At 35.9% G+C, this 10,303-nt stretch overlaps 1 protein-coding gene across 1 annotated transcript; it reads right to left on the reverse strand.

Moving 5' to 3' along the window:
* Positions 1–6,014: 6,014 nt before the first annotated feature.
* Positions 6,015–8,847, reverse strand: LOC147405396 (GRAS family protein RAM1-like). Its single transcript, XM_086432924.1, has 3 exons — positions 8,575–8,847; positions 7,966–8,514; positions 6,015–7,163 (listed from the first exon to the last, which is right to left on the reverse strand). The coding sequence occupies exons 1-3, from the start codon at positions 8,845–8,847 to the stop codon at positions 6,042–6,044; spliced, it is 1,944 nt and encodes a 647-aa protein (XP_086289050.1). The 3' UTR covers positions 6,015–6,041.
* Positions 8,848–10,303: the final 1,456 nt, after the last annotated feature.

Here is a 10,303-nt window from a genome sequence, read left to right on the forward strand (position 1 = left end):
CTATTTAGTTTGATATAATTAAATAGAGAGAATGAAGAAGCCATAGATCTTTTTCCTGGTGTCTCAAGAAGAAAAAGATCCATGGCTCTGAGTACCTGCCACGTCAGCAAGTGAATTTTTTTAGAGTCAATATATTGACTCTAACTATAAAGAAAAAGAAAATTTCATAGACCTTAGTCCACGCGTGGGCGGATGGTTCGGTGACTCATAATTTAATCCCATGTGGAACAGTAGAGTAGGAACACAAATATGAGTTATAATGATGCTGAGATGAGGAACACAATCTTACGAAGATAGTGAGGGAAAAATATTTTACAAAGCCTCATCCACCGTCAAAAAGACTTCGAAATGTGCAATCCTCACTTAGTATGGAAAGGGTTTCTCTTATAAAAACACTTTTACACCTTTTACTGTTCCACGTGGGATTAAATTTTTTACACATGATGATAACAAATATAAAAAACATACACAATAAAGTCTTTCTTACGTTTTCATGATAAGAGTCGTGCTGGAATGACTTTAAAATTTACACTTTATTGACGTGTCCATGTGGTCACGAAACGTTTTCACTTGTATCTCGATAGAAGCATCTATGCTTTCATACACATCCACATCAACAGAGTGTGAATCGATGTTAATTTTGAAGTAAGTGTTATTCATAAATTAAACAATCAAACAAAGCCAAAGATCTTAAGATCAAAATCAATAGATTAATGAAGTGAGATCTTTGACTCATCCATTTTTGCATTGTATCTCGAGGAAAAAAGTCAATTGTTTTCTGCACATTTCCACGTCAGTGCAGTATCCATCAAAGTTTGTTTAGAACAACTCTTTACAAATTTTCTATCAAAAATGCTAAAGTGACTTCCTATAACATTGTTGACGTTGAGTTGGCTCAGAATCGTGGAGGCTTATCCTTGAGATATAAGTGAAAAGCATCTATGGTTCTGAGCACAGATCCACGTCAGTGCATAGTCAAACATAGTGCCTGCGTAGTCACTCTAGCATTGTTCATTTTAGATAGAAGATGACATGTAAAATGGACGGTGATGATGCGCTAAGGTTCCATACCTTTTTATTTATATATAAAAAAAACTCCATACCTTTTTATATGGTGGGCCACTCATTCATGTACATGTGATAGTTATGACAACTGAACTCTTAGAACATCATATCTCCCCTGTACAGACAATACCCCTACAAACCATACATACTAGACAAGCATAGATAATCGTTGAGGGGCTTGAACTCAAGGTCATTCATCTTCATCTGGTAATATAAGATTTGGGAGAAATTGATAAAAATTAAACCAAATATTGAGAAATGAGAATAATAATATTTTAATGAAATTAAATTAAATATTAGGAAACTCAGAAATAAGTCTAAACTACGAGAAATTCTTGCATCTCTTATGGCCCTTTGATTGCTAACCTTGATCTCGTCCACACAATTTTGTTAGGAGTGAGAAATAACAATTTTGTTAGGAGTGATAATTAAATAAATTTGTTGACTCGTGATTTTAAGATCATGGGTCAACAAATTACATGTGGCACCCATAAGTGTTCTTTGTTTGATGGAGAAACTCAAACATTGTTTGAGGTTAATAGAGTTTGATCTTTTAAAAATTATTCTAATTGTTGATTGACAAAGGAACATATCACAGGTTCACCATTGGAGATAGGAAGAGAAACTTGAGGCTGTCCGGCTCATTGCATAAACACTTGCCTCAAACGATTTGAGGTTGTTGATAAATTGTGTATCCCTAGATATTCTATATTGAGCCCTAAGGACTCTCTCTAGAATATTTGTGCTTTTCTTCTCATCTGAGTCATATGTTTGATGCAGAACTTCAACCGTTTGACAAGAAAATTCCATAATAATAATAATAATAATAATTATTATTATAAGGACAACATACCAAAATCTTGTGTCTACACATCAATATATTGTACATATGGAGTCTTGGCATCAATTGTTCTCAAGAGGGGGTCAGCTTGAGTTCTCGATATAGCTTCGAACATGAAATCTTGTTGATATCATGCCTTCTTTTGTTTAAGCAACCCGTATATGCCTCAAAGATCAAGGCAATATATTTGACACTTCAAAAACGTGTGAAAGCAGTTGATGTCCACATGATATAATGAGGACTCCGGATTATGCTCAAGAAGGAAGTTAAATCCTGGCAAGAAATTAGGAGTGCTACTTTGTCTAGTTCAAACTGAGAACTGAATCAATCCGAGAGTTATGGGGTGGTTTGGTTTGATTTGGAACTAGTTGCAGTTCGGTATTGGGTTAAGCAAATGGAGAGCCAATCAATCTGGTTTGGCTCTAGGCTTGTATAGATCCGAATCTTCATGTCATAATATAAGTAAATAAATAATTATATAATGAGGAGATCATCTTTACTAAAAATCAGTTAAATCCAAAAATTTTTAGTCTATCAAAAGTGATTTAGAATTGTAAACCATTGATTTTTTTGCCAAAAATTTGTAAAGCACTTTTGATAGACTTAGAAGTTTTAGATTTGACTGATTTTTGGTGAGGATGATCTTCTCAACATAGAGATCATCCTCACTAAAAATCAGCTAAATCCAAAACTTTTAAGTCACATAGAACAAAACTTTTGTGAGAATAAGATTGTGAGCTAAAACTCCCCCCCCCCCCCATATATATATATATACACGGGGGCGGTTCAAGGGCCATATGTAAAAACATATGAAAAAACAATGGTTTTTCAAAATAAGGGTTAGAGGTTTTGGATTGAGCTGATTTTTTGCAAGGATGGTCACTCTGATGAAAAGATCATCCTCACAAAAAATCAGCTCAATCAGAAACTTTTAAATCCATCAAAAGTGATTTACAAATTAGTGACAAAAATTGGCAAAAAATCGACGGTCCACATTCTAGATCACTTTTAATGGGGTTAGAAGTTTCAGATTGGACTGATTTTTTTTTTAGAGGATCTTCCCATCATAGAGATCATCCTCACAAAAAATCAGCTCAATCCGAAATTTCTAACCCATATTTTAAAATTTTATTAATGTTATATTGTTTTTAGATATGTTTTCTCATATGGCCCTTGAACCTGACCCTATATATATATATATAGGATGGCGTTATTACGACCCCCTTTGCGACACACCATTTTGTCTTATATGGGCAAAAATGTTTGAAATTGGCTGATTTTTTGTGAGGATGATCTCTGTAATAAGGGGATCATCCTGGCAAAAAATCATCCCATTCCAAAACTTCTAACCCCATCAAAATTGATTTACAAAAATTGGACGGTCTAAAATTTTTTAACTAGTAAACATGGGGCTAGAAGTTTCATAATGAGCTGATTTTTGGCAAGGATGATCTCCTCACCATAGAGATCATCCTCACAAAAAAATCAGCCCATTCCAAACATTTTTGCCCATATAAGACAAAATGGTGTGTCGCAAAGGAGGTCGTAATAACCCGACCCATATATATATATATATATATATATATATATATATATATATATATATATGGGTTGGGTTCCGTAGACTCACATTACGACTCACATTGCGACACACCGTTTTGTCTTATATGGGCAAAAATGTTTGGAATGGGCTGATTTTTTGTGAGGATGATCTCTATGGTGAGGAGATCATCCTTGCCAAAAATCAGCTCATTATGAAACTTCTAGCCCCATGTTTACAAGTTGAAAATTTTTAGACCGTCCAATTTTTGTAGATCAATTTTGATGGGGTTAGAAGTTTTGGAATGGGATGATTTTTTGCCAGGATGATCCCCTCATCACAGAGATCATCCTCACAAGAAATCAGCCCATTCCAAACATTTTTGCCCATATAAGACAAACGGTGTGTCACAATGTGAGTCGTAATAACGCCATCCTATATATATATATATATATATATATAGGGTAGTGTTTGGTTGACAATCTTAGGACGATAATGTTGGTTGACAAAATTTGTCCTTTATAACTTCAAAGTTATGGATTGGGCTAATTTTTTGTGATGATGATTTCTATGGTGAGGAGATATCCTCACAAAAAATTAGCCCAATTTGAAAATTTTAACCCTATCAAAAGGGATTTACAAAGTTGAAGAATTGTGAACTGTTGATTTTTATTGTAAATTTGTCAACCACCTTTGATGGGGTTAGAAGTTTTACATTTGACTGATTTTTTGTGAGGATGATATCCTCACCATAGAGATCATCATCACACAAAATTAGTCAAATTCAAAACTTTTAAGCCATATAGGATTTAATTTTTCAACCAACGTTGTCGTCCTGAGAGTGTTAGTCGAGAAGATGAAGGTCGTCACTGTCGCCTAAGTTGTTCTTGGGAGTGGTGGTTGCACTAGTGAGAACAACAGTGAGGGTTAGGGTTTAGAAAAGAGTAAGAGAAGGAGAAAATCAATTTGATTTTTTTAGGTTATTTGTCTTTAGATCTCTATAGGGAGGTAGTTGCAATTAATTAAAATATTAAATGAATAATTTTTTTTCACATGTTTCTTAACAAATTAGCGTCATTAGATTTGCTTCAATCTATGATGATCCATCGATTGTTGTGATTTGTCTAGACCTTTGTCTAGAATTTTGTCACACAAACTCAACCCTATATGTATAAATAAAATAAAATACAACTGTAGGGCCACTTTACTCCATCTGTGAAGGGTCTTTTTTGTCAAATAAAATAAAATGCATTTTAGTGTTGATATACTTACTACTTTTAAATTATGATGTCGGGATTGATCACAAGAAGGCCATAAGTAAGGGTAATCGTGTACCCTAACTTCCAAAGGCCATAACATTATGACTGTAGCTCATAATTGCTATTATTATACATCCACGTGTAGGTATCAACGAAAACTGCGTGTTAGCCAATGGTTTAAAGATAGTTGGCTCTAAGTAAGAAAAAATTTAGAAAATTTTCGTTGTAGAGGTTTTAGAAAAAAAAAAAATTATTCCATTTTTTATAATGTATTTATTTGTAATTTTAAGTTTATTAGAAATGTTTGAGTATGAGTTTTTTATACTATCTTTGGAAAGTATTCTATTTAGAGTAGATTTCTTGGGTTTATAAATTAACGAATGTAATAGTTTATAATGAAAATTTCATTTTTTATGAACTTTCTCTTAATTTATTTTCCAATTGCTTTGTATTTTGAGTGAATCAAAAGATTTTTTATGTCCAATTTTTCAGTATTCTTTTAAAAAAATTAGAATATTTTTCTCAGTCCGGCATCAAATTACCAAAACCCTTTCTCTTGAGCCTAGATTTACTTATTAAATTTTAAAGAGTGGTTTAAACATATTCCTCCACTTTGTGCTGAATATTTGAGAGACTGTGGAAGACACTGTGTTTCATCTTGTGATGATGTGGAAGTGTGAACAAAATTATAATCATAGATGCTTTTCATTCGTATCTCAAGGAAAAGCATCTATGGTTCCATGCACGCATGCATCCATGTCAAACACAGTGCGTTGCGCAATCACTTCAACATTTCCCTTTTTAAACTGATGAAATATATTTTACATTGAAGTTGATTGTAAATTACTGAAAAGAAAATCACATAAATACCCTCAATTTCAATATATAGTCGAAAGCTGTTTATTTTTCTCCCAAAATGTTCAAGTATTTGAAGGGTAAATTAACTTTAATTAACCTCTTGTGCCTCTAGCATACAATTCACATTTTTGGTTTTGTTTACTCACGTGGGTCTCACGTGCATTCTACTACTACTTATAATATCTAGAAACTTTCTGAGGCAAACAAAGCTACCTTCAAAAGATTTAGCCTAAACTGCCGTTTCTCATAAGAAGACAAAACCATAATCCTTACCTGAAAGGCAAGGCACCTATTTATAAGGTAATTAATAAATAAATAAATTAAATTTAATATATGTAGCCTAAGCCAAGTTCACACTTCTACAAAAGAAACAAATTTTTTCTCTTCTTTGTTCGGAATTTTTCTTTGTTTCTGCATGAAGGATTTAATTAAACAAAGAAGAAAAACTTAAACTCGTACGTAAAACATACAGAAGAATTCAACAACGCCATGCAGAAGCCGCTATTATGGCTCTATCTTGCCACCCTAAGAGCAAGCAACCCCTGTCTTCAGTCAACCTATAACCATCACAAGAATACAAACCCAACAGTATTTTCGACTGAGTCACCGCGTTTGCACTCAGTGGCACCACCTTAAATCCCTTCCCTTCCATTAGTTTCCTCCATTTCTCCAGCCTTTCATGTCTCTCCACCCTTTCTACTCCCTCACATGCCACAATGTTACGTATCTCTGGTGCAAATATGTACTGCTCCACCTTCGCCCTCTCTGACGAGTCAGCTGGGAATGTTGCATCTAGTGAGTCAAATATGGCTGAGTAGTAATGCAATGCTTCAAGAAATCGGCCTAAAAAGTATGGTCCATTGTGGCTTGCTTCTTGCTCGACAACAGTGACGATGTTCGGTGCTTGGTCACGGATCATTCCAAGTAGGTTCCCAAGATAATTACTCGGTACGTGGTGGAGACGGTTCACGGAGTTAACCGCAAGGGCCTCACCAACACGTCGGTGAAACATGTGGGGTTTGAGGTCTTCGAGTCGCTCCCCGACTGGGTGGAACTCGAACGGGACATGAAGAGAGTGGGCTAGTTCAGTTAGACACCGACCCGTCTCTTTTACAGCTTCTAGTGGTGACCCAACTCCAGTTATACGGAGGAATGGAGCTCCACCCGGCCGTGCGGCCAGGGCTTGCATGAATGCTGGCCATTGGTACCCTTGAAGTATATCTAAGTCGATGACATGAACACGCTCTTCGGCTTCAAAGGCCTCGAAGATGGCCTGATTTGCTGTGAAGTGGGCGAATTTTATGTAGGGGCAGGCTTGGTAGAGAATTTGGTAGATTTTAAGTATCTCTATTGAATTTGGAGGGAAGGGTGTGTAGGGTTTTGTGCCGGAGGTATTAGGGTTGGTGGTGAGAGTTGCTGCAAGTCTTGTGCTGAGGGCATCAGTGAAGCAGGAGGCAACTCGTTGCATGGAGTCGCCGAGAGGGGTTACGACTCGGTTGAGGTGGTGGAGATATCGCCTCGCCAACATGTAGTCTTCTTTGGCCACTGCTTCTGCGCAGGCGAGGAGGAGGTGCACCAGTTGAAGGCCACTGTCTTGCTCCTGATGGAACAAATTAAAAATTAAAAGAAAAACAAATGATTTTAGTATCATAGGATGGTTGTAATTAGGTGATGTGATATGTGTGATGATCATGTTCTTATGAATATATTAGGATTAGTTATCATAGTTTTGAGACTCTTTTGATTGTGGCAGTTGAACAAGGGGCTGTGAAGCAAATGATCCACATAGGAGATGTCCCAGATAACAAAAGTCAAAGTCAAAATCAATCCAATTTTATTGTCACAACCATATGATTTCATCTGATCATCTTGAATTTTGATATAAGGGAAAGGTTTGAGGCTCTCCATCAAATAAACGGATAGATGATAGGATATCCCTAGAGATTCTCAATAAAAATGGATTCTAACATCATAAACTGATTCCTAGGAAGTAGGAGCAGTGTTTTTCCTCTTCATTTCAACCATGTGTTCGATGTTAAGCATCAAACCCCGTTGAAGATTAGAAAAATCTCTAAAATGACTTTATTAAATTGAATTATTTATGTCACTATTTTAGTTTTACAAGATCAAAAGAATAGAACCAATATCGAAAGACAATCATCTCAATGTGAATTAGTTTATCCCACCTATGCTAATTTAAATCTTTTAAGATATGTGATGAGATACATCAGAACAGTGTGATAGAGCCCATCTTCTACACTTCATTACAGTGCATATATATATATGGACACATTGATTACTATATGCCATGGGTCTATGTCCAAGAAAAATGGTCGTGAGAAATTATGCATATCTCAACAATACATATCCTGATGATACATGTGTGTGTGTATTTGACTCACCGGCTCCGAAGTAGTACACAAAGGTCCCATTAAGCCATGATCAGGGTTCTGTTGTTGATGATGTTGTTGTTGTTGTTGTGTTGGGAAAGAACCCATCTGATACACATCCCTCTCTTGGGTCATCTGGAAACCTCCTCCAGGGACCACCTCTTCATTCACTGACCCACAAAAGCTAGAAGAATTTGACAACGGAGAGTAATCCAACATCGCGGAAAGCGTCATTGGCATCTCGAAACTGTCAGATGAAGACCCCACACCCGAAGACTTCATCGTCGGGTACACATCGAAACTATCTTTATGATAGTCATCAATGAACCCATCCATAGCTGGAAGTGTAATACTTTCTGGCTGTATGAACTGATTTGATGAAGAATTGTACACCTTATGTAATGGGCTTTGTGCTTTCCCCTTCTGTGTGGTACTATAAGCTCCTATCTGAGATGAATTGCATGAAGGAGGAGAGCACCCTAATAGTGTCTGACCTTGCATTGCTTGCATATAACTATAATTCTGATTATAACTTGAAATTTGCGTGCCCGATGGGTTCCTCTTTGGTGAAGAAATCATATAGTCCGGAAACCTCTTCGGCGAAGAGATCATAAAGTCTGCAGTCCTTTTAGGTGAAGACATCATGAAATCAGTACTAGAGTCAAGATGATCAGCAAACAAAGACTCCCATATGGAACTATCCGGTGATTGGACCTCATCGACATCAGGTTCGAATTTCAATCCTTCGAAGTTCAAGTTCGATGGGCTCGGATTATTTTGATCGAATTCTGTTAACGCAGCCATGTTGTTAGATTCCGAAACCGAAACAGTAGGAGAAGTCTGTTTCAAGTTCAACTTGGAACTTGAATTCCCACTACTCTTAAGAATCCCCATACTCCCACAAAGAGAATTTATCATCTTTTCTAAAAAGAAATGCAAATATCTTTAATACCCACAAACCCAAAACAAGAAAACTTGATGAAACTATAAGTTCTCTCAATAAGTTCAATCTATATTCTTAGTTTTAAAGTCGGTATAGTATAAAGAAAAAGCTAAGTTTTGTGTTTCCATTTCTTCTTATATGGAGAGCTTTGTTTCTTTGCCACCTTGTCTTAAAAGGATAGGGGAATTTAGAGACAAACACAGCTTTAACTTGATGTATTTGGAGGTATTTGATTGATTTCACCTCCATTTTTCATAAAATCATCTAAATTTAGCTGTATATGAAGATATAATTTGTCATATTGGGTAGGTTTTCACCAGTTTTTTGCTCAACTTTGGATGGCCTGTGGTTGTAGTAAGAGACAAATTAGTAGGTTGGGCCCACTTTTCTTGGGCCGGCCCAGAAGGAGAGAACAAGGAAGTTGGAAAAGGACAATTCTTTTTAGGAATTTGTTGACTTATGCCCCTCGTTAATTTTGAAAAATTATAACTTACCTCCATAATTTCAAGAAATATATGCTTGCCAGCATTGACTTCCACGAGAACAGACAAAATTACCCCGTCGGATTTTTTGTTATTTTCACATTTTATTTCAACCCCTCCTTTTTGAAGTTACAAAGAGGATTCATTATGTTATTTTGTATTACTTTGTTAGAATTACCTTAATTAATGTGGAGGTATAAAAAATATTACTTATTTATCTTATCATTATAGGAGGAGCATAATTCTTCAGCTGACCTCAAAATTTTGGGGTAAGGCTTGGATGATGATGACAATCAAAGTTTTAAAATTAGAACCGATGATTAGATCAAATATTTGTCAAATTGGACAGATAAGGGTTCGACCTTGGTTCAATTCAGTTGGAAAGATGCATGTTTATCGGAAAACTTGAACGTATTTATTCATTTTTCTAAAATATCTTCATTTATATTGATGAAGGAATGATATTGACAAAACCTATGTTTCATTAGCCGGGAGGAAAAACACAAGATTGATTAGGTAGTCTCAGGCCATACAATCGATTTTTGCGGCTCCCCCTAACAACCCCCGAGAAGAGGCAGAACTAAGCAAGCCCTCGCTAAGGGGGAGGGGATAACAGATAATCGATTTTATTACAAAATCCAATCGAACTTGGTCATACCATCGAATTGCTCAAGTAATTAGAACCCTGATGACAAGACGTAAGGACTGATTGATAAATGGAGAATGATGAATAAAAGAAAGAAAAACGATGAACACAACCCTATTACCATAGTTATTTATAGAAAAGGCCAGGGATATATATCAACAATACCAAGATCATCAAAGCCTTATCCCAACGATTTGAGATTTGACTAAATGAGTCTTGGTCCTCCATTACACTATGTCCCAAGCTACGTTTGAACTATGTTAAACTCAACTTACATAT

Source organism: Akebia trifoliata, chromosome 3, assembly GCF_017979445.1.
Source record: "Akebia trifoliata isolate Shusen 1 chromosome 3, ASM1797944v1, whole genome shotgun sequence".
In the NCBI taxonomy this organism is placed as follows: domain Eukaryota; kingdom Viridiplantae; phylum Streptophyta; class Magnoliopsida; order Ranunculales; family Lardizabalaceae; genus Akebia; species Akebia trifoliata.

Coding starts and splice junctions, on each gene's coding strand:
- LOC147405396 (XM_086432924.1), bottom strand. CDS start 8,847: ATGGGGATTCTTAAGAGTAGTGGGAATTCAAGTTCCAAGTTGAACTTG. Junction 8,515..8,574: donor TGTCTTCACCTAAAAGGACT/GCAGACTTTATG, acceptor TCTTCACCAAAG/AGGAACCCATCGGGCACGCA. Junction 7,164..7,965: donor TGTGTACTACTTCGGAGCCG/GTGAGTCAAATA, acceptor TTGTTCCATCAG/GAGCAAGACAGTGGCCTTCA.